This window comes from Glycine max, chromosome 17 (genome assembly GCF_000004515.6).
Source record: "Glycine max cultivar Williams 82 chromosome 17, Glycine_max_v4.0, whole genome shotgun sequence".
In the NCBI taxonomy this organism is placed as follows: domain Eukaryota; kingdom Viridiplantae; phylum Streptophyta; class Magnoliopsida; order Fabales; family Fabaceae; genus Glycine; species Glycine max.
Window position 1 is genome coordinate 2,161,311 of NC_038253.2, and position 24,113 is coordinate 2,185,423.

At 33.9% G+C, this 24,113-nt stretch overlaps 3 protein-coding genes across 5 annotated transcripts; 1 reads left to right on the top strand and 2 right to left on the bottom strand.

Annotated features, from left to right (window-relative positions):
* Nucleotides 1–2,229: 2,229 nt before the first annotated feature.
* Nucleotides 2,230–6,482, bottom strand: LOC100801263 (uncharacterized). Of its 2 annotated transcripts, none has more exons than XM_014769368.2 (7): nt 5,991–6,482; nt 5,714–5,922; nt 4,859–5,131; nt 4,540–4,642; nt 3,899–4,017; nt 3,644–3,820; nt 2,230–3,384 (listed from the first exon to the last, which is right to left on the bottom strand). In XM_014769368.2, the coding sequence occupies exons 1-7, from the start codon at nt 6,448–6,450 to the stop codon at nt 2,692–2,694; spliced, it is 2,034 nt and encodes a 677-aa protein (XP_014624854.1). In that variant the 5' UTR covers nt 6,451–6,482; the 3' UTR covers nt 2,230–2,691. The 2 variants fall into 2 exon arrangements, with proteins under 2 accessions (XP_014624854.1, XP_003550544.2); XM_003550496.4 differs by having other exon boundaries at nt 2,231–3,384; nt 5,714–5,911.
* Nucleotides 6,483–9,917: 3,435 nt separating this feature from the next.
* Nucleotides 9,918–11,815, top strand: LOC100801809 (uncharacterized). Of its 2 annotated transcripts, XM_003550497.5 has the most exons (4): nt 9,924–10,566; nt 10,654–10,705; nt 10,799–10,866; nt 11,083–11,815. In XM_003550497.5, the coding sequence occupies exons 1-4, from the start codon at nt 10,429–10,431 to the stop codon at nt 11,629–11,631; spliced, it is 807 nt and encodes a 268-aa protein (XP_003550545.1). In that variant the 5' UTR covers nt 9,924–10,428; the 3' UTR covers nt 11,632–11,815. The 2 variants fall into 2 exon arrangements, with proteins under 2 accessions (XP_040867222.1, XP_003550545.1); XM_041011288.1 differs by having other exon boundaries at nt 9,918–10,566; nt 10,654–10,866.
* Nucleotides 11,816–11,822: 7 nt separating this feature from the next.
* LOC100780739 (pumilio homolog 24) lies at nt 11,823–18,444 on the bottom strand. Its single transcript, XM_003550391.5, has 17 exons — nt 18,082–18,444; nt 17,867–17,920; nt 17,686–17,747; nt 17,483–17,564; nt 17,253–17,376; nt 17,085–17,168; nt 16,648–16,762; nt 15,779–15,929; nt 15,569–15,682; nt 15,397–15,468; nt 14,384–14,434; nt 14,229–14,279; nt 13,855–13,962; nt 13,572–13,772; nt 12,677–12,751; nt 12,337–12,584; nt 11,823–12,235 (listed from the first exon to the last, which is right to left on the bottom strand). Exons 1-17 carry the CDS (start codon nt 18,268–18,270, stop codon nt 12,103–12,105), a joined length of 1,914 nt encoding a protein of 637 aa, XP_003550439.1. The 5' UTR covers nt 18,271–18,444; the 3' UTR covers nt 11,823–12,102.
* Nucleotides 18,445–24,113: the final 5,669 nt, after the last annotated feature.

The following is a 24,113-nucleotide window of genomic DNA, read 5'->3' on the forward strand; positions in this document are numbered from 1 at the left end:
TCCGTGACCTTTTTAGAACAGAGGGCCGAGAAAAATATTTTCAACAATTCGGGGAGTATAAGATCCATAAGATTTGGCGGGATGGTGTTTTACCATGCCCTGTTTATCTTGGTCACTGGTAAGTAGCCTGTTCTATTTATTAATAACACTAAAGTCATTACTTATGAGGCCATATGTTTTATGTATTTATTTATAGATTCGAAATACTTAAATGGAAGTGTTATATTAGCCTCTTGTGTTTTAACGTATCAGTAAATAGCTAAACTATTACTACTATAGATCTTTTAATTTATAGATTTCCACACAAATGTATATTTTTTTCTTTCTGGGGCACAGGGTTAGATCATTGTCTAGCATGATTATTATCCTTTATGTATCAAACCATATGCTTGTCACAATACTTTATCATTGATAGTGCAAAATGGCGTTTAACACAAATGCTGTTATATTTATGATATACTAATTATTTTCTTCTAAATGGCGTTTAACACAAATGCAATTTGACATGTATTTATAAAAATGACGGATGGTATTGAATTCTTGCAGTGTCCTGGCTGCAAAAAGCCTCGGTGATGAAGTCCACAATAACTTTTTGGATCATACTTTCCTTGCTGACCGTAAAACGACCATACATCAGTACTTTGAAAAAGTGAGTACATGCATCTTGGAAGAAGAGCCACCTGAGTCTTTGAAAACCCGTTATGGTGGTTGATGTCATGAGATGAGAGAGTCAATATAGTTCTCAATTCGCCATTTCTGAATTTGACTGTTCCAATTATTTCTTATTTTAGCACATCTGGATCGAAGAGTCACAGCGGCGAACGTTGAATGGCGGCGACAAGTAGTAGTTGTTACAAAACCAACAAAACAGATTTCTGTTTTCTAGGATGAAAATGTATTAGTGCATGTTTGTTTTTCTGTTAAAACCTTGGCTGCACGAATTCCCATACATTTAAACGGTCGTTTGCACATTACGAGACTCCAAAAGCAGAAATAATTCCTTTGTTACTTTTGAAAAATCGCAAGTTACCTTAATAGGCCAGCAAATGTTTACTGTAGAATAATATTTATATACTGTGAATAAAAACTGGCAACAGCGCCCTTTCAACAAATATTTATAGAAAAATGTTAGCATTATTTTTCTTCTACCTCCTATTATACCTCTTGTAATATATTAAATCATTTGACATGAAAAGAAACAAAAGACAGATAAAAAAAAAGAGTCTACTTTATAGTTATGGTAAAAGAAAGTGTAATAAAAACTGTGGAAAAAGTAGATTTTTATATATAAAAATTATACAACAAACATATGAAGGTAGATAAATATAAATTAAATTATTAATTTTTATATTCAATATTTTCTATATATTAATGTAATTACCATAATATAACCGAATTCAGTAAAAAAAAAACCCATAATATAACCAAAATACAATTTGTACAAAAATAAATCATATAACTTAACATTTAACACTTCAACATTTTCCAGACTAACTAATTAATCTAATAATTAAAATTCACTAATACTAACAAAAACTAAAATACAATTACATGATTTTTATTTTGATTTTTTTAAAAGACTCATTTATAGCATCATAAATATTTAAAGAATCAAATTATTGTCGAATAAATTTTTAGAATAGTCCAATAATTTGAGTACATTTTTTGTACTATAGTCATTAAAATATATACTTTTAGTTTTAATTATAAAATTATAATAACCCTTCTATTTAATATTATTATTAAAAAAACTGAATAATCAATGACATAATAACAGAATTCAAATCTGCACATGTAGGAATTCTAGTTCTATGAAAACGTTCCGTTGCAAGTCCCACATCGGACATTTCATAAGCTAAAGAGTGGGGAGCTGTCTATAAAACAAACCAAAGAAGACAAAGACTACTGAAAAATTGTTCCGGTGCCCCATTGGAGGAAAATTAGATCTCAGGCAAATTATTAGAAATATCAACTGCTGAAAGTTGAAGTGAGATTTTACGGATTCGGATGTTACGGGCTAGCAACACTTTCTCTTCTGCAAGATATTATAAATTAATTCAAAGGGCGTCCCACACTCCCACTGATAGAGGGACACTGTGGAAGGTGCTATGAAGAACAAACTCAGCAGCAGAGAACCTTACTCAATGAAAGGCACTGAAATTAAATATGTATGATTGTCTACTAGTATTTATTTGGAATTATATTGGTGTTAAAGTTTTTAACAAACAAAATAACGTTTTCAAGTCCCACATCAGAGGATTTGTAAACTGAAGAGTGGGGAGCTCACTATAAATAAACCACAGCAGGTATGTTGAAACCAACCTGTCCTGTCAGGGGGTGAAAGGCGATTCGTTAATGATCGTTTAGAGACGGCGGGTCGCGCCAACACCTATTATTTCGAACACACAGTACACGACGGGTGAGTCCTGCCCTACTTCGGTTAGGATTTGCCCGTCAATTTTTGGAAGCCTCTCCTCTTAGGAGCGGCTCTATACCAGTTCTAAAAAATTTGAAAACTATTTTTTCTTTTTGGGTGTCGGTGTATTTTTTGTGAAGATCCCGTGCCAATTTGAGCATAGTTTAATTCATATGGCGAAGATAAGTTAGACAATAATAATGGACCATATTGTTAATCATTTTGTGGTGATTTATTTGATGTTTATTTTTGTATTTTTGTACTGGTATTCTATTTCACATTATATCTTTCTCTAGTTGTCTGATTAATAGTTGGATCATCTTCCTATATGTGGGCATGTAATGATCATTTATCATCGTTCTTGAAAGTCTGAGCTTGCTATAAAGCTGTCTAGGTGTTTCATATAATTTGACATGTTCCTCAATGGAGCTTGAACTAAAGTCATCTGACGAAGGAGTGGAGACAATGTGCATGATTTTACCTGGGGGATAAAAACGATAGCTATCTACTTTGTCAGATGCCGTGATTGAATTGCTGGTGCCTTGTGCAGCATCAATAAGCTGATTCTCTTCCTCAGTTATCTCTTTTGCTGCAGCTGCCTCTTCTACCTGCGCCCGAATGTTCAGGATATTGTTCTGTTTTTCAAGTTCCTTCTCCAGCTCATACCACAATTCACCTTCAGTGATGTCATTTACAACAGAAGAGGTAATGTGCTCGTTAGCATCAATCAGTTGCTCCTCTTCATCTATGGCATCAAGTCCAGATCTTCCACTTGAGTAGTTTGGTTCATCCTTATTCAGCACAGGCACACTTTCAGTCAAAAGAGATTTACTTATATTTTTGGGTTCCAGAGAAGATTCGGCCAAGTTATTTAATTTAGATTTTGGCAATGGTCCAATATTCTGACGGTGTGAAGCCATAGTTTTGACAACAGCTTCGACAACACTTTGTGCATGCTTCATCACAACCTGCGAGTAATAACAGGATTTCTTTAAGATAATATATGCATTATATATGATAGCGAAAGGCCCATGCATAAAGGAGATATACATCATAAAAACAGCTTGAGCACTAGGATTGCTGCAAGTGCCGTGCATCAGCTATCCCTTATATATAGTTGGACAACTGCTCTGTAACTGCAAACTATGGCCAGTAATCTCCCTTACATCCCTGAAGCGCACTTCGTACTTTGAAAGTCAAATAGAGACAAAGAAGCTTGAAAATTACCTGGGTGCCACTGGTCACAGGCCGTAGAATAGCACCTACACCAGCTACCTTGTCTTTTGCACTAGATATGAATTGTAAGTGAGATCCAAGTGCAGTTGCTGAGTTGTGGACGGCTTTCAGAACCTTTGTATGCTCGGCCTGATCCCATAAATCACTCATCCAAGATGACGCAGCAACCTAACAAATAACATTAGAAACAAACTAATTAACAATGATGATATTTGCCAAAATCATCTGGGAGAACTAACTAATCACCTCAGATCGGAGATCATCAACAGAGGAAGCTGATAATGTGGGTACCAAGTCGTAACCATTTATAATGGTAGTGATGAAGTGCTTCCCTGATTCACCTAACTCCCATGTCATACAAGCAGCTGCAAAAATGACAACAATGAAATGTCTTAGCAGTAATGATTACAACATAGGCAAGACTCCAATATTAGAGAAATTTCAACGCTGTAAAGAAAATTCCATAAGCAAAATGTATAATGATAAAATAGGTATTCTTACTTCACTCATATCTTCTTCAAGTTTATTCGAAGAAAGAAAATAGATATTCAACTTTAATTTTGCAACTATTATGTCAAATTAATTAGGCATTCCTACTCGTAACAAAATAATTAATTCTCACATAAATTACAATACATATCACACTAAATAGATATATAAATCTCATGCTTGTATGTCAAAACAATAGTGATTGACTGAGAAATTTGAAATCTCATATCACAGCCCAAACTGATTAATGATTATAACAATAGCTCCAGCTCATTTCAAACACCAACATATTTGACCATTATCAAATGAAAGGTAATTCAATGTAATTTGAACAACTAGTAATGTTCATTACTCAATTCAATAATAACTTCAGTTGTGAAGTTAGTATAATTACATGCCTGGGGCAAATGTGACACAGGTGCTTGAAGATAACTCTTTTTGTTCTCTAAGAATATATGTTAATAGTGCTGCAGTACCACCACCAAGTGAGTGTCCAACAATCTGTGGTAAGATGAAAAGGCAAGAAAATGATGAGTTGTGTGATTAAATAAAATACATATAATATCGTTTTAAAAGAAAATATTCAAAAACGAATATGGCATTCTAGTGAAAGGATAGAAAAAGTAAGAAATAAAGAAATGAAAGGAAAAACTGAAGAATTCAGAATACAGGGCTGTAGCATCATAATATTCTTCTAAGAATAATATAGAATTATACCTTGACTTCTGAGTCTGGACATTTATTAAGGGCTTTAAGTAGTGTAGGAGTGCAGAGTTTTGCAATCCAACGAGCTGCAGCAACCATACCACAGTGTGCATATCCTAAAACCAAGTTGCTTATTCCTCCATCATTTAAAATGGAATGGTGAAAGGGAACCACAGTACCAGTTGCAGCTGTCAGTGTGTCTTTTATGCTATGGGTTCCCCGGATCAATAGAAGGAAACATTTTGACTGCGTATCATGTATAATTGTGAAAGCGGGCTTCAGAAGCTGCAAGAATTCATGACATCAAATCGGTTCAGTTACAAGTGAGCAATAAAATGATGGCACGATGCGAACAGTTTAGCAATTGAAACATGAAAGTAAGATAGAAATCAGAAACAAAGGGAAAGAAATAAAAAGAAGCAATGCATATTTAATTTCAGAAGTAAAACATACGAAAACACTCAAACATGTTTAAGGCACATAACACCAAAGTCCAAGCCTCATGAATCAAGATTCCAGCAACATCAAAAAATTAATAGGGGGCATTTAGTTAGTTTATGAAGAGCATACATACTGATTATTCATCTTTATCTAATCAAGTTTCAGGGGAAAGTAGGAACATCAGACATGGATTATTTATCATCTACATTTCTGAAAACTAATTTCTAGAACAGTCACCTATTGATAAAAACATGTCCCAGGAAATTTATTTCCGAAGGAGGGAAAAACATATCAAAAGAGTGGGAGAGTGCGTTTAGTGACTAGGGGAAGTGCATTTTGCAATTGCCATCACGGGTCCAACAAGCCATATTCAGCTAACAATAAACATACAAACGAGAGACAAAATTAGAAAAGAAGGCAGCTAACCCCAGCTTCGGGGTTGTGAAGAAGAACATGGTCTAGAGAGAATCCGGCAGAATCTAAAAACTCGGGAAACGGTTTCTTGGAGAAAAGCATGCACAAAGTCAACAACCTCAAAAGCTCTTGTAACTCATCTACAACTCCAGGGCCTTTCAGCTCCACACAACTGCTTCCACCATACACACTCGCAACTGCCAAATCACCCTGCAAGCGTCCTGTCCATTTTCAAAGCCTAATATTGAAATCGGAATCGACGATAAGAAATTAGGAAATTGACATCAACCTGTTTGCGCATCAAGTAATTGATGCCGAAGGCCAAGTCGGCGATTGGCCATTTCCCAATAGTCTCCGAGTAAGTGAACCTCAACGTCTCCGATAACGTCGCAATCGATTCTAACATATTCGCCGGCGCCTGAGCTGGCTTCAACCTCCACGTCGTCCGCGACCTCGACCACTCCTTTTCGGCCTTCCTCCTCCGCCGGAATACGAGGTACAGCATCACCGCCGCTCCGGCTGCCGTCGCCACTGCCCCGGCAGTCATGGAATCGGCGGAGAAGAACAATGTGGTTTGGGAAAATGGAAGAAAAAAGGAAACATAAAAATTGGAGTTTGGAATCTGGTTGGAGTGTCTGAAACAGAAACGTGAGAGGAACCGCTGAGAAAGTGCCTTTCCCGGAACAAGAAGCTTGCTTAGTTGCATTATGACCACAATGCCCTTGCTTCTTTCGATCATCGGAAATCATCCTGGTACTGGCGAGGTGGTGCTAACTAGTAACAATAGCTTATGGAGTCATATTGTTAAATTACTCCTCAATTCATCTTTAAATTATTCGAAATTTTTAATTAAAAATTAATTAAAGTCTTAAATTAAACAAAAAAAATCTCTGAAGTTTATAGCAGTTTTAAAAATCTTTAAAACTTAATTAAAAGTTACATTACTCATTTGTTCTCCTTATAGTTTTATGTTTCTTATTTACTTTTCTAGTTATTATAATTTAAAAGTGATATTTATTTTTTTAGTCTCTATAATTTACATTTTAATTCTCTTCTAATCTCCTGTAATTTTGAAAGTGGTCTATTCATGATTCTTACTTTTTTTAGTCCCTATCATTTTCAAATTATAGGGACTAAAACATAATTAAAATGTTAACTATAGATTCTAAAAAGAATATTTTTAAACTACATGATAAAAGAGAATTAAAATATAAATGATAAATACTAAAAATATCACTTTTAAACTATAGGGACTAAAAAGATAAAAATCATGAAACTGAGTAATTTAACCATTAAAAAATTTAGCTAATCAATTAAAGATCTCATGATATTTTACTTTTAAGGTTGAATGTGTATTCTCTTATATCTTAATATATAGTTGATATTTATATGAATTTTTATTTGATATTTCTTTTGAATTCGATTATATGCAATAAATAAAAACCTTAGAGTTTTTGTCTCAAATATAAGCAAATCTCACTTTTCTATTTCTTATTTAATGAGACTCTCTTTAAAATATCTTTCATTTAATAATACTAATAATATTTTTATGTTTGATATTAAGTTCCAACAAAAGATGGTTTAGGAAATGTTTTTTTTTATTAAAAATAACACAATTTAACGAAGTTAACTAATTTTTTTAATAAATATGAAGTATGTCTTTTTTTACTTATAATCGAGACCAAAGCAAGTACATGTCATTGTTGGAGACAACTACAAATTCTAGAAAAATAATACACAACAAAATCATATTTTTGATTGTGTAATTCTTTTTTTAAATAAAAAAAAGTATACAAGTGTGATTCATTTCTATATAATAAAACAGAATCATAATTTTATTGTGTATGTTTTTTTTTTTACCTCCCTTGCACAATAATCACGGTTTTATATACAATAAAATTATGTTTTTGCTGTACAATCATCTAATCCTTAGGAAAAAGTATTTATTGTAAAAAAATGTCTAATTTAAAAATTATATAATTTATTTCACGAATTTTTCCATCATTTTTTTCTTTTAATAAAAAATCCCAATATATATATAATTTTTAATTTGCACCGTGACAATTAAATTTATCACATGTTCTTTATTCTTTCAATTTTTCATTGTTACTCTTTTATAAAAGATTAATTTATCAAAATTATATATATATAAATAATGAATTTAAAAATATATATTCAACATTTTTACACAATCCATTTTTTAACACCCGTCCTAAGCACTTGCTACGCTGCTAATCTTGGTACGGGTGAAAAAATGCAAGGAATAGCATAGCAGCTTCATTTTGAATTCAGAATATTGTATTGAGTCATGTTTACTCAAAAAATGGAGTACTTTTTTTTTTCTGTCATGCCAAAGCCAAAATAAATACATTCAAAGTGTGAAGGCCTAGATGCTAAACTTTTCCTTTCTTTCTGTTGTATTCTATTTGTCCACTTTTTCTCTTTTCCAAAGGTGTTGAAAGCAATATGCTATTGTTGTCATTGGACTAAATGCGATATTATTAATAGGCCATGCCTCCTCCAGCAAAATGAGACTCACCTCACAAGCTTGGGTGGTAAAAATTTCCTTGGGAGCCTCATGAACCGTGACACGTACATAGCAAATAACTAATAGGCTTGCATAGACTTGGATTTCCACCCTGTCCCACAATTCTGCAATTTTTTTGTTTTGGATTTTAAATTCCAGTACATTGTTGCCCTGCATAATGTGTCATGAAAGCTTCAAATTAACATGTAATAATAAATTTTGTACTACCACCTTACCCTACTCGAATTTGTCCCCATGCAAAACAAAGGCAATATTTGATGCAGTTGCTAAACTCAAAAACAAAAGTTCAGTTACCAATATGTCTGCCCAGGAATAGTACAATGAATTATTTGATTCAAACCTCCTTATACGACTTCATATGATGGGAACATTTAATATTCTGCTTCACTACTAACGACTGGTGATGGGGAAACCCTCTAGTCCCTCCTATATGGGAAATTGGAAAAGGTATTAAGCTGTTTGAAGATTGAGGGCCAAAACCGATTTGAAACAGGACAAATTAACTTTCCCCTTAAAGGCACTGCACCAATGTTTGTTTCATTTTCACCTAAGGCTCAACTAATACATGATCACGAAGAAGACATTTTTGTTGCTCTTACAAAGCAAAAATACAACAACTTATACACTCTCTTTAACACACCCTTCATTAAATTAGGTAAAAATTCAGTGTCTTTAAGTTTAACTATTCATTTAACAGATGTGTTCATATTTAGTATTTTGACTGTGCCTTGAACATGATTAACTTTAAAAAAAAATACTTGTGGGGAGGAAAAAAATTAATGTGAACTTCATTTCTCATTTAATAAATTTCTTTTCTTAATTGTTAAAACAAGCATTGCAACATGTTAATATGTGCTTTCACGATTAATTTAATAGACCAACAAGAAATAATCAAAGCTGAAGTTCAAATGTATATATTTAGAATAGTTTATTTCAAATAAATAATTATGTTGAAACATTTGAAAAGATAATAAAAAAATAAGAAACCATTCCCTTATAATTTATAAATAACTTCAACCAAACCATTATAGATAGTGAACACCAAACTTCAGCTGTAATTTCCAAGGAGAAAAGGCTATCAGATGCATTGTACACGGCACCCATAATGAATTAGAAGAAGATTATGAAAAAATGATACGTTCTTTTGAACAAAGGGACACAGGTAGGGACCTATTGGATGATTTGATTAATTTTTTAACCTACTCAGAGCACCTTTTTATGCTAGCTTCAACCGGGCATTATATAATTTATATGAGTGGGTCACACTACTTGAACGCTCCCATCCCATCTTCACGGGTAATTTCTCGTTGAATTTAAAGTCATAGTACCAAAATAATATTGCAATCTACCTACCCCAACAACAGTAGCGTAACCTTCAAACCTCTCCCAAAGCCATGCCCCTTTGTGTATTTTCTACCAGTAAATGTCACGTTTCATCTGCACAAGTGTAATGTGCCTCCAAGTATGAAAAACGGAGGGTGCTTCCTTTCATAAATGTTTTTTGATTTTCTAATTTTCCACAATACCCTCACAAACTTCACAAAATAAAACAATACTTGAAATAGATTCCGAAAGCGAAATCATTAAAAGTGGCCAGAGGAACTGGTAAATGGCTTAATCATATTACACATTTGATTCAATATCTTAGATTTAATCATTCTTACAAAATTCTTTGGAGAACAACCTATGAACTTCTACAACCGTCGCAGTTGTTTATGAGGTTCTATTTTCAGCCCAACAATATGTTACTACTTACTGGTTGTTGAATGTTGCAACAAATAATAAGAGGCGGTAGAGAATGGCAACCACAACTTAGTTAATCTAACTAATATTGAAGTAATGTAATATCATCACATTAAAGAAGGTTATTATTACTTTTTAGTTGAATTTAAATTTAACTTTAAACATGAAAAGAAAAGAAAAATGTAAGGGCGAAATGTCCCTCCCTAATAATTCTCAATGAGTGTCATTTGGAGAGATTAACGTTAACCCCTCCATATACCAACTAATCCAGTGTGAAAAATCTCCTCCGCAAAGGTTGCTATTTTTTCTTAACCGCTACATCTCTGTTTATTATTACTGCCCCTCCCAAAACCAACAAAAGGAAACCTCCTTCACTATTGCTCTATTCGCGTTTTGTCCTTCACTTCCAATATTGGCGCAATCTTATCACTCTCAAATGGGGAGAATGGGAAAAGAATCAGACTCCAAGACCAAGTTGGTATTAGAGATTTGCTCCATTTCCACGCGTTCTGTGCTCTGTGTTCATCATACACTTCTCTCAAAACCTTTCATTGACTGGTATTGCATTCTTGGAGTAAGTTCTTTAACCTTTCTTGTTGAAGAAAACCATACATGGGTTACTTTTTATGATGCAAAGTTTCTCCATATTGGGTTCTCATAGGTGGAAGAAAATGCAGGGGTGAATGCCATTCGCAAGAGGTACCATAAACTGGGTAGGTTTAACTGGTTTTATGGCTATGTGAAATCTGCATTCTCTCTCTTTTTCCTGAATAATGAGCAACTTGTCTTTCTTTTTTCTTCTGTAGCCTTACAAGTTCACCCAGATAAGAATAAGCATCCCAATGCTGAAATTGCTTTCAAGCTCGTTTCTGAGGTATTTTTATTATGTTTTTTTTTTCTTCTTTTTATTGGTTACCCACTTGGCCTGCAAGTAATATAGCAATGAATCAATGAACATTTATTCTCTGGTGATTCTAAATTTTGAAGGTGTGTTATCAACCCCCCATGTAGGCATATACCATAAATTCTTCCACCCAATTATGAGTAAAGTGGAATACAATCTCATTCCTTATCCCTGGTTTTCTTGCAGGCATATGCATGTCTATCTAATGCAGCAAAGAGAAAAGCCTTTGACTTGGAGAGATGTAAGCATTTTTGCTTCGAGTGCAAAAGAATACCATATACATCGAGCAATGTCCCTGGCAATTCAAGTGGGTCAGTTTTCAAGGCATGGAATATGATCACCAGATCAAGATCTTTTAAACTTTGGAGAAATATTAGGGACATGAGAGAAAGATTCATGGACGAGGCTAAGGTGATAGAGAACTGTTTGCGAACAAATTCAATGTCAAGGAAAGAATCTCCACCCTATGATTCGGCTGGCTTTCTACATAGAAGCAAGTCAATGCATAGATTCGAGAAAGAAACCCCAGTTTTCAACCCATCGGATTACTTGTACCAAGGCTACCCTCATCTAAGGAGCAATATTTACAAGAATTCTTCAACATTTTGGTACTTGCAGAGAAATAGTATGCTTCACAACGAAAAGGGAGGAGCGTTGCATGCCTCCCCAGTTTTTGATGTCAAATCAAGGAATTTGTTTGCCAGCAAATTCACTTTTGTCCCATCAAAATGTTAGCTAGAAACATTTTTTTAATGCAATGTGATTGGCAGATTCTCGCTTCTTTAAAGGATTAATTGCATTTCATTATGAAATTGTCATAATATATGCGACTCATTTAGAATCTCCAAGAGTAAAAAATGCATTGATTAATTAAAAATAACGGCCAACATAGCTTGAAAAATCAAATTAAACAGCTGAACACAATAAGAACGTAAACGCATACATGTTACAATAGACCGGTAACACTCCCTGTGTTGCAAAATTGCTGCATTTTGAAAATATGCAAAAGTAGATCATTACATCAAGTAATGTCATTGTTTCTTCTGGTTGTCAAAATTACGACAGCAGCTTTCTCATCAAATTTAGTTTGTGCCTTTTAACTCAGAAATGAAGCTTCGCTACTGCCTCCATGTCATAACTTGGCTACTGATATCGTGGAGCAAACCTGTCCATTTGAGATATAGTTTCCTTCTCCATACACGACAATTATTGGTTTGCTTGTTCTTTAGGCTTTGGGTTTTTGAGAATTCCATTGTCAATTAAAGGCTGTAGCTCTTTTTTAACAAGTTTTTGTACAGTCGGGTCTGGTGATTCCAAAAATGCAGAAATAACCTTACAGCTGCAATCATATTGAGAAGACAAAAATGAATACGTAAGAAAATCAGTCCTTTGCAACCTGCTTGAATTGGAGAATAATCTTAAAGAGTAAATGAAACCTACCTGTGGCCATGCACCCATAACTCACTTTTCCCTTTTAAAGCTTTTTCCCATAAGGTGGAAGCAAAGTTGGGGCAATCCAAAATCAGTTTTCTAATGGTGCGACTTGAATGGAAATTTTCAAGGACATGCTCCTCTTGTGAATCTTCTGATTTAGGCATTGCTGCAAGAGAAGCTACTGCATTGTGGAGGGAATTTATCTTATCACCTAAAGCTGGGTGCATTATGCCCTCAGAACCCCCTGTTGCAACCTGCTTGTGCAATTGAAGTTACCAAAACTGCAATGCTCGGTGACAAATTTAAAGAACCTGTGAAATTATAATATCAATATCATCTTTATTACCTCATATAAGACCTCTTTGCCAAAATTTGACTGAATCAGTTCTCCCACGCTCTCAATACATATATCAAGAAGACTCTGCATAACAAGTTACAATCAAACAGCATTTTCAGCACAACTTCATAATTCTCAAGTAATTGACCTGGCCCCAGATTTGCATATCATCAAAATCAGTACTACCTAAAGTTCCTTTTTTAAGTATCTTTTAAGGCTGCTACATGGGGGTTAAGAAATACACTTAATGTTCTAATTTTTGTTAAAATTATTATTAGATTTCCTACCACATATCTATCTCATTGATTGATTTCTCTATTATTTATTATTCTTCATTTCTCTTCCTCTTTAATTTCATGATAAATGTGTAACATAATTAAAAATTAGCTGAAGGGTATAATTGACAAAATAAAAGTTAATATTGTCTTAAAATTAAAAAATTCCTGAAAAACAGACACTTACAAATGATCAGAGGTAATATGATTATGTGAACACTATAAGAAATTGTTGGAACTAATGCATTCATGTATCACATGACAATACATTTAGTACTCAAGGGAATTAGCGTGTAGGGAGTTGCACACTTGCACTCAATATTAGCCAAGGAAATAGTCTCCAATAAATCTATGAAAAGTCTATTGTTTGGATGATATGCAGAACCAATACATTACATTCTCTCTTGAATAAGGAAGCTTTTCATTGTCTAAATTCTCTCTAACAGATTGTTTTCTCTCTCTAAATCTCCCCCTCAAAATTCAGCAGAAAATGTGTAAAGAAATTTTCTTTTTTCAGAATGAAATCAGGAATAAAAGATTAAGGAAAGGAGGCAGACAAAAATCAGTATAAAACACTAGTGAAACATGAAAAAACATAAATTATTAGAAGAAAAGCTAAAGCAACCCACATCTGCAAGCCCACTCTTGATCAACAGCTCCTGCCTTCTGACAAATGGGTCTTTTTTCCCACTCTCAGCTAAGTCAGAATCATCCACAGAAGTTTTATCTTTATTAACTTCGTTCAATGCCAACTCTATGTCATCCTTGGATTCCTTGTCACCAAGTGAAACCTTCGAAGTTTCTGTCAGAGAGCTTGCTTCTGACTGATCCTGATAGCAATCAAGTGAAGAGTGTGACTAATATAGCTGCTTCAAAGTACCAAAAAACAGAAAAGGTAGATTCAAAAGTAACCTTGAGAGACAGAGAAGGTATAGATAAATTCAGAGAAGCAAGATCATCAGGACTGAAATAACGTGAACTATTAGGATGTAGTAATTGGAGTAAGGGACGCCTTCCATTCTGTAAAATTCAGAAGTAAACAACAGAACTTAGAAACTTACAGCCAGAAAATGTAATAAACACATCATAAGAATATAAAACAAACGATCTTTCTATATTGGCTGGGTTCAAATGGTTGAAAAAAATTTGCAAAAAATACTAACTGCTCAAATTCATATAAGGATTTCTAAGAAAATATTTATTTAATTGAAGAAAACTATATTGATTTCTCATTTACAATGCTTGTAAACATCATATATTCATATGTAAAGTATGGAAGGAGGAACCTTATCTAGAACAAGCTCCTTTAAAATTGACTGAAGCTCACGAATGATAACCTGCAACATGAATGCTTTAATGTTTAATATGAAACAAAAATTTGGTTATGTAGAAATAAGGATTATTTATGGGAAAATCAGAATAAAAACAAAACCAAACAAACCTTTGTTATCAGTTTGGTGTCGTCAACAACTGAAAGGATGCAAACCAGCACCTGAAAATTTAATCACAATCTGAGTGTTCATACTAAAATCTGAAAGGTAACTTATAGAAACTAGAAGTTAGGGGCAATGACATGATGCTTTTTCACTGATAAGGGAGTTATTGCTTCTTTTAAAGTTGGAAATATGTCATTCTAAAACAAGTAGAAAATTAAGAGTCACAGGTAGCAACTACATACGAGATGAAACTATTGAGTCAATACACTTGCCAATGACCCAAGGAACAGTATGGGCATATAAATGAGATACTAGAAGGCCAAGAATCAAGGAGGATGGTGAACTCAAACAAGCAGAGAGGGGTAATTTAACAAACAAGGTACAGCCATATGACAAGTTAGTTGTGGAAATGTCGGTACTTGGTACTGGACATCTGGCAGGAGAAGAATAGCAGAGGCATTTCTGGAATATTTCTTGAGCAGCGTACAAACTGTTTCCAGAGTAGGGTGGGGAGAGAGGGGAGGTATGCAATTATTTAGAATGTGGTTTTGCTAATTGGGTGGTGTTTGTCCTTTCTGCATAATCCCACAGGAATGTTTCCTTTCATTTACTTTTCTGTGTGTTCACCTGTTCGGCTGGTGGATTTTGGTAGTTATTAATTTTTCAAGGAGCTAGCCTCCATTGTTTGAGAGAATTCTGGTTCTAAATTTTAGAACCCAAAACAATATGTTAACCAAGCACGTAAGCCTTTCTTACCCCCTAGATGTTTTGTAATAACAAATCCCCGTCAAATGACCTGGGTCCAAATTTGATTCACAGCTATTTTCAAATTTATTGTGTCAATTTCGACCTTGGTTCACCAGGCCAAATTTATTGTGTCCATTTTGATCTTTTTTATTTGTGGCCAGGGAGAGGAGGCATCAACATGAATAATAAACTTTGATAAGTGTAAGGCATAACTAAACCTTACATATGATGGGCAACCAAAAACATATCCCCACAGAGTCAAATTACTTACCATGCACCCATATTGATGATAAGCTGTTTTGTCTATGTGCCCCTTCAATCCTTTGATAATCTTCTTCCTTTCCTAAGAATGGAATGTGAAGAAGAAAAAATCATATGTTGCATTCAGTCATCATGAGTACTCTAAACATTTCTATTGGTAAGAAAGAAATTGATAGACACACCTTGGCATTCCCATATTTTACACAAAGAATTCCAATTTTAGCTCCATCCCTCGTACCAATCATTCTAACAATGAGTGGACTTGATAACTGTTGGATTATATCTGTGACAGATGACTTTTAAAAAAACTTAATTTAGATAACAGAACATTGTGAAATTTGTTGCTGTAATAAAAGGCATGAAGAAATATTGGGGAAATGGGAGAGAAGTACCTTATCAGCAATGCTAAAATATTCAAGTAAGACTCTGTGTAAAATAGAGTGGTCAACTATCCCTTTCTCTAAAATTGGCTGAATCACTGATGCCATATGTCGCAGAACTGAACCTTTCTGTAGACCCAACTTGGACATCACATCTAATAATCTGACATGCAATAAAAAGCTAAGGAAAAAACTCCAGCAAGAAAAAAAAATAAATCACCATATTGAATGTCTTACACATCCACTTAAGATCAGTAAAAATAAGAAATTAAGTAACATTAATTCATGGAGGGAAAGGGGCTACTATTATAAGCAGAAATTGTCCTTGACACTGCTCTATACATTACCAGATTCATAGAATAAAATTATCAATACAAATTACTATCAGGTGATTACTCATCTACAAGTATCTAAATGGAAGTTGACTTCAAAGAACTAATGTACTATGTTTCCTAAGTAATGTATTTCAAATTTAACTTATTTCAAAATCTCCAGTGTACTCACATATAATGTAGTGGTATATCAAGCAAATAGTCAAAAACTAATTAACTTTATATTGCATAAATTTTGCTTCCCAATTTCTATAACCCCTGGGCCCTCCAAAAAAATCCCCAAAAGGAATTCAAACAGGTCTCAAAGAAATTTTAAAAAAAAGTTAGAACAGAAGTTTCATCTTTTCTTCCTATGTAACTTTTGCAGAGAGTGGATGTGTCATTTTGCACTCTCCCTCCATGAGAATTGAGAACAGTTACATATTTCAGATTCCAGTAATTATTTTTTAAATTATTTTAAATATGTAACAGCTTATAATGATGTAGAATTGTAGATTACCAACATCATCCAAGATGCTAAAAAGTAATTCCTAACAACTGAGTCTTTACCTGCTCTCTTTCAATGAGACTAGATCCTTAAACAACCGAAGTTCCGTAGAGTATAATTCCGAAAGCAGTTCTTGCTTCTGTGCAGCATTTGCTAACTCATAAGCATGCTCAACAACTGCATAACATGTAGATACACAAAACTTATTGTAGGGAAGTTGACTTTGGCTAAAAGCTGAACACTCAAATTCAAATTGTTAACATTGAACAATTTCATATATCAGAGCATGAAAATCCACAGATTTAATGAGAAGAAAACTACTATTGCCCCCTCTACACAATCCAGATCCAAAATAAACTTAATGTCAATAAGCAGCTAGATACTTCAAAAGAAAAAGTGGCAAGCTTTCCTCTAGTGAGCCATTAAAAACTTTGAACCATATATGAAGCAAACCATGAACAACCACAAGCAACATACTACCCAAACCTAAGTTACATACCAACTGATCCAACCATATGGCGAAGAAGAGGAGCAACATGACCATGGAGAGTGGAGATAAAGCCTGCTAGTTGTTTCTTGGAAGCTGAAAATGGAGAATGACCAATTAGAAAAAAAGGTGACACTGACAAATAACAACGTATATTTCAATTTTCAAGTAGACCATTACCGTTGTCGAGCATCTTCTTCACTAAGTGAACAGCATATGCACTATATGCTAGAGTTAGAAAATGTGGCTGAAGCTCTTCAAATACTGCATCTCTTTCAGCTTGTGAACAATGCTTGACACATGTCTATCAGTTAAAACAAAAAGAAAGCGAAAGATGTAAAATGCAAGTTCCTCTAAAAGCATGTGAAACTGAAATGGAACAAAAAAAAACGGGATACCAACAAACATACCTGAAGAATCCGAGATGAGATGTGAGAGCCCGCAATCTCTGGAATCTTCCCCTTCATCTTTTGCAAAGCTTCAGTCACTAGCCTTGAATTATATAAAAGTTCCAAGTAAGACATAGTATAAAGAATTAAACGAAAAAGAAAAAGGATTAGCATGCCATAAACAAAGAAATATCAGCCCTTAATGTCTTGTTGTAGGAACATACTTAGCTCTGTCCTCTTTAGCAATCTCATGACGTCTCATCTTTTCCCATAGACGTGCAAGCTCCTATTCAGAATTAAATTAAAATTAAATACCACCTGGTGAATTCCCAGCCATCAAGGTTACAGCACTCAATTCAACTGATGGAAGAACAAACAATAAAAAAAAATAATAATATGTCTCACTTGCTCAAGAGTGAAATGTCGCTTTCTCTTCTTTTTTCTAGCATCTGCTAGTTCCTGATACAAAACAATCATAATCTCATCTAATCAATAAAAACAAATAATCTCCAAATGCCTCAACAATTAATTAATTGGCATAAAACAAAAAAGAAATTGCGAAAATCCTGGAACGATCCAAAGCGAAATCGTAGATATTCTAATTATTAAGGAAGAGAAACCTTGGAATGAAGACGACGTTCTCGGCCGGTAAGAGGAGCCGTCTTCTTGTTCTTGTTGTCTTTAGCAACGGAGTCTGGTTTGTGCTTCTTTGAGGCAACGAGCTTCGAAGCCTTGGGAGCTTCGTGAGTTTCAGTATTGAGTCGCTTTCTCTTTTTGGTGTCTCCGGCGTCATGCTTCTTCGCCGCCATTGCTTAAGCTCTGAGATTGAGTTGCTTGCAGCTATTGCCTGTCACTGGAAAGGGAACCCTCTCTGTCTAACTCCGAGAAAAACGATTACTAGGGTTTATACTTTATACTAAGGCACTTTCTACCGTGTACCCATGGGTTAGATAAATGAATGGTTCACACAATTTTTTACAAGTTTTTCAAATGGTTCACGAATGCTACACTATTTTAGAACCGTTAGATGTAATTTTAAAAAGGCAAAGTTGCATTTTTGTCCTTCTATTTATTTCTAGTTTCGGATTTGATTCTCCAGTAATTTATTTCACGAATTTGGTCATCCTATTTTATAAAATCGTGCAATGTTGTCCTTCAGGCCACACAATTAAATGTTAATCGTTAACAAGTGATTATGTTGACGGTCATGTATAGGTTCTTCTTTCATGGAGTTGACATCCAATTATAACATGATATTTGACAATCATCATCCAATAAAAACGTGTCATGTGGCCGTCAACATTACTTATTAACGGTGAACGTCCCATTGTGACATGAGAACCAACATTGCACGAGGATCACATTTACAATTTTGCCTTTTAAAAAAGACAACGGTTGAGATTTGTCAAATTTTATTTTTTTATTATTTTGTATGGTTTAATTTATTTAATTAAAAAATAATTACAACAACAAAAAGTCTGAAACACCCTTCATCCTCAACAATCGAATTGTCGTCCCCCTCTGCCTTGGTGGCACCACCGTGGTTGGACTTCCCCAATTGGGCCTTCTTTCTATCGACCTCCTTTTCCCTTTTCGCCACATTCAACTCCTCTGTAGCCGTTGTTGTCCTCGCCTCCGAAAAGGTGAAAACCCTCCATCGTGCTTCCTCCTTCATGGCCAAACATGAGCACTGCTACCATGGAGGCGAGACTCAGCGTCGGATGATAACGGCAAACCTCCAACTTTGATAATAACAAAAATCAACAAAAGCACAAACCAGGAACGAAGTTGTCCAGAAAAATAGGTTTATGAATTCACACGATTTGGTTTATGTTAATGCCAAATTCATTTTTTTTAAAATAATTGATCTCTTGAAAAATTTGTTTACACTAATTGAGTAGGAGTGGTCAAGTAGTAGAGCGGAATCGAGATTTGGAACCAGGTAAGGCTTTCACAACTTTTTTGGAAAATTGTAGCTCCGTTAAATGTTCCTCGGGCAACTGAATTTTTCATAACCCAAAAATTCTCTTCCCGTTGACAACAACATGTCGAACCCAATTGATATGCTTTCTTTTGATAAGTTTGTTGTTACCAGATAAATAAAATGGCGTTTTGTGTTTTGTTCCCATGCATCAAAAATTTGTTCAGAAAAATTGAAGGTGGGGTTATGCATCGAAGAAGGAGGGTCATGGTTGAACTGGAAGGAAGGAGACAATGGGAGCTCAGTAGTCATTTTACATTTTACAATACGAGTATATTAGTCATTTTATATTTAAAATTTATTTCCAATTATAAAATAAAGTATTGTAGCCGCTTTATTTAGTGGACCACGGGTGAAGCATTTGATGGACTTCCCCATGGTAGAAAGCGCCTTATACTAATTTCATATATTAGATTAGGGCTTTCTACCATGGACAATCAATTTTGGATGAATGTTGAATGTGGTTTACAGAAAGTCTTGCATGGATACAATTCCATCACGTCATATTTGGACACAGTCAATGAAAAATTGACACTTCATCAAACATCAAAAATTAAAAATTCAATATATCAAAAAGCATGAATTAGAACACGTGAACCCTTCCTTTGTCTCAACCTTCACTTGACTTTTGTCTCCTCAAAGATTGCGGCGACCCGTGAGATCTAGACGTTGTGCGCCTGGTGCTTCCAGTGAACAAGCACACCGTTTCCACGAGCACCGAGGTCATTACCAGATCCACTTGATAACGCGGCAAAAGGCAGCGACACATTTCACATTTCCACTGTCTCACAACCACAACCACAATAGCAACAAAAAGAAAATGTAGACAGAATAGTGGAAGAGTCGTGCACGGTTTCTCGATGGCGACCAAATTTTGTTATGTGGCAATATCGACTTGTCCCCTTCCAATGTTTCTGCGCTGTAGTGTGTCGAGCTGCGGGCGATTTTCTCAAACGCTCAAAATCAAAGCAGAAAGGTCGACGCCGATGTGGTAAGCCTATAACTGACGCTGAAGACTCTTATTCTAAAGATCTGGCGAACAATTGATTCGTATGATGAGTAGTGCGGAGCTAAATCTAGAGATTATTGAGACTATATGTAATGTTTTGAACAACTATTAATAGAGCCTTCTTGAATAATTATATGATTCTTTTTCATTACGTAATATTGGATTTTTCATATGCTTTCTGAGTTGATTCTCATTAACAGAATGTCTGTTGGGGTTAAACAATGATTTGAAGCAAACATGATTAATGGATTAAGAAGATTGTTGATAGAAATCCGTTGATGACCACAAGTTAAACACGGTCAGATATATAGTAAAACAATTCAACGATTCAGATTGGATATTTTTTTTATATTTTTAAAAGTAGGAATTAATATAATATAATATATTAAAAAAATATGTTTAGTTTGATTTGTATTTTCATTTCCTGTTTTTATTTTTTAAAAATTATTTTTATTTTGAAAAGATTTAAATTCTAAAAACATGTTTGATTTGACTTTTTACTTTCTGTTTTTATGAAATAAAAATACATGATATTTTAATTTTTTATCTTTTTGTATTTTTAAATTTATTTAAAATTATATTTATTGCCACCCCAAATAAGATTTTTGTTCTCAACTCGAAAATAGTACGAATGAGAATTTATTATTTTTATTATTTATTGTTTTTATTTTCACTAAAAATATTTTCAAAAATTCAACCAAAAACATTTTCAGTAAAAATAAAAACAAAAACAATCAAATCAAACCAAAACCCCCTCAATTTTCCGGCCTTTTCTATTTTACCCCACACTGAAAAGGGAGGTTTTGTGGGCATGTGTAAACCGATTATGGTCGGTCCATCCATCGGTGAAGCAGCGACTGAGGCGCGCCGAACTACATCGAGCCGGAGATCATCCGATAATGACCATGATCAATTCAAAATTCAAAACAACACTGATGACCACAAACCAAAAAATCCAATAATGACCATGATCAATTCAAAATTAAATTTAGACTTTACGGATCCCACGATAATCCATTGCAATTAAAAATTACAAATAACCATCAAGAATCCATTACAAATGCAAATTACAAGCAACCTAATTGAAAGAAAGGGAAGAAAAATTGTGAATCTTCATCCTCGTCACGGCACACTGACGACGCAATGATAGCCCACCCTCTCCACACACTGCGCGCGCCTCCTTCTCTCCCCCGGGCTCTCCTCCTTTACGCGCCCAAACCTTCCCTCAGCTCCGTCAGTGACAACCTAAAGTCTCCATGGAAGTGAATGAAGAACTCCGTAAGATGCCTAATCTCGATGAGGGGAAAGGGAAAAGGATTGGGGTAAACTCTTACCACTGCACCTTTTGGGAGAGTTTTTAAAAATGGTTCTTTTTGTTTGGAGGCTTAAATGTTATTTCACATTAAATTTTTCTTAACTGATTAAACATATTTTAAGTACTATAGTTGATTTTACTTCTCTATGTGTGAACCACATAACACATTTCTCTTTACTGTAGAAACCGGCCTAGATTATATTAGAAAAAAAAAAAAACAATCCGATATATCTTTCTTGTTTTTCGTAATACTATTTGTTATTTATTTGTGTGGTATAAAAGAAAAGACGTCTTCTTGAATTGATATTAGTACAATGATCCGTATAATTTTCTGGTATTGACTTTACAATTTAAACACTTTATATTATTATAATTTTTTTATGTATTTTTATTCTTTTAAAAGTTACATATATACATATAAAAGGTACGCATAAATATTAAGAGATTTAGTTGAGTAGGCGATTATAAATTCTGGCTATCATATTCAATTTTTATGAATAAAAAAAGAATATATGTATATATAAATTTATAATTTTGGTTATTTTTATATCACAGTGGAAGAAATAAATTTAAATACTTTTTTATTGGTAAATATTAGTATTATTATTAAAGCTACACATGCAATGGTACATAAATAATTTAGAATTAAGTTATGTTTGACTTAGTTTTTTTTTCTACTTAAAAACTACTTTTAAGTTAAAATAAATATAATACTTGTGCACAACTTCTTTGTAGTAAATAAAATATTAGAATTTTTTACAAGGGAAAAAATATATTTAAGCATTTTTTTAATTTATAGTTAAGCCATACATTGCTACTGTAACATGTTTCGTTGCTTCTCACTGATTTGGAAATGCTTGTCAAGTGGTATCGGGTATGGATCTAAATAATTGTAGGTATATATTGTCTTCACGTATACAATACAGCCCAATATCATTTGGTGCATATTGTGGAGAGGAAGAGCCTTGTGATTCCACAACATTAATTTCTCTCAATTTTGTGGAGTATGTAATCATCGGCAAAAGGCCGATTCAGTGAGAAGCAGGGTTCGATCAATCAAACAAAATCGTGAATACATTTGGCTTGAAAGCTATATATGAGGGCAGGCCATGTAGCAAAAGTTGTTTCATTGGTCTCTCAAGTCTACTCTTTGTATAGATTTTGGCCAGATCTTGTATTTTTGTTTACATGTAAGCGGCAGAATATTTCTCTCTTAATAAACTTTGGACTTACATTCAGTTTGGGATTAGATTTCTATCTGTATCAGGCAGATCTAGAGCCTGCCATTGCCATAGCCATAGGTTGAGTAGTTCTAAATATTTACTTACATATAGTGTATGAATGTATCACTCCGTATGTGGTCCAATAACCTTAAGGTATACCGCATACAACTTTTTTTTTCTTTTCTAATGAGAATAATGCTTTGTTTTTATTATAAGGAGGCCAAAAAAAGCCTTAATGGGAATAATGCTAATCAAGTTAATGGCGAGGCTACCTAAGATAACTCCGTCCAGGGGCTCTTTGTAAAGTGGAATTTGATCCACATAATACGTTACCACAACAAAGGAAATCAGTTCATCAGCTCACTTTTGTGGACCTAACGTTACTCTTTTTTATTTTATTTGGTGAAATATGTAATTTTGTCTATTGTACGTCTATCTTTATTCTATTTTTTTTACAGCATCTTTATTCTAATTTTAAAATGTATTAAACGAAACAAAATTAATATGTTATCTTTCATCATGTTCTGATCCATTTAATAAATGCTACCAAAGCATCTCTTATATGATCTTTTAGTAGGACCTAATTAATATATGTACAATACAACTAGCATATTTGAACAACCTGTTTATAATTAATTTATTGGTTTTCCTTAAGCATTTTTCTGTTCGTTCACCTCCAATATTGGGCCTGGGCGAGGAAGCAAACATTAGAGTTAGAGAGGAAGAGAAACATTTTGACTCTTATAGTTTTTCTCCTCTCTCCATCTTTTTGAATTAAACAAAAGTATTTTTATAAAAATCCTTTCACTTCATTTTTTCTTACACCTAGGCACTTTTAAAACTTAATTAATCATGCATATGATATTATTTGCGTGTTACCATGATGATTACCTGGACATGCATGGTAATTCTTTTGTATATGCTTTGCCCAATAAATAGCATGCAAGAGAAACTGTGTAGGCTTGATCAGCAGCGCGATCTACTAATGAAAACCGGTCCTTTAATTATTTTTTAACAAAAGTAATATATATATATATATATATATATATATATATATATATATATATATATATATATATATAGCTAACTAAAGATGATTAGATTTTCAAGCAAACTTCGGGATC

Coding starts and splice junctions, on each gene's coding strand:
- LOC100801263 (XM_014769368.2), bottom strand. CDS start 6,450: ATGATTTCCGATGATCGAAAGAAGCAAGGGCATTGTGGTCATAATGCA. Junction 5,132..5,713: donor TTCACAACCCCGAAGCTGGG/GTTAGCTGCCTT, acceptor GAATTCTTGCAG/CTTCTGAAGCCCGCTTTCAC. Junction 4,643..4,858: donor GTCCAGACTCAGAAGTCAAG/GTATAATTCTAT, acceptor ATCTTACCACAG/ATTGTTGGACACTCACTTGG.
- LOC100801809 (XM_041011288.1), top strand. CDS start 10,429: ATGGGGAGAATGGGAAAAGAATCAGACTCCAAGACCAAGTTGGTATTA. Junction 10,567..10,653: donor ACTGGTATTGCATTCTTGGA/GTAAGTTCTTTA, acceptor GGGTTCTCATAG/GTGGAAGAAAATGCAGGGGT. Junction 10,867..11,082: donor CTTTCAAGCTCGTTTCTGAG/GTATTTTTATTA, acceptor GTTTTCTTGCAG/GCATATGCATGTCTATCTAA.
- LOC100780739 (XM_003550391.5), bottom strand. CDS start 18,270: ATGGCGGCGAAGAAGCATGACGCCGGAGACACCAAAAAGAGAAAGCGA. Junction 14,435..15,396: donor ATCATCAATATGGGTGCATG/GTAAGTAATTTG, acceptor TTAAATTTTCAG/GTGCTGGTTTGCATCCTTTC. Junction 13,773..13,854: donor TACCTTCTCTGTCTCTCAAG/GTTACTTTTGAA, acceptor GATTGCTATCAG/GATCAGTCAGAAGCAAGCTC.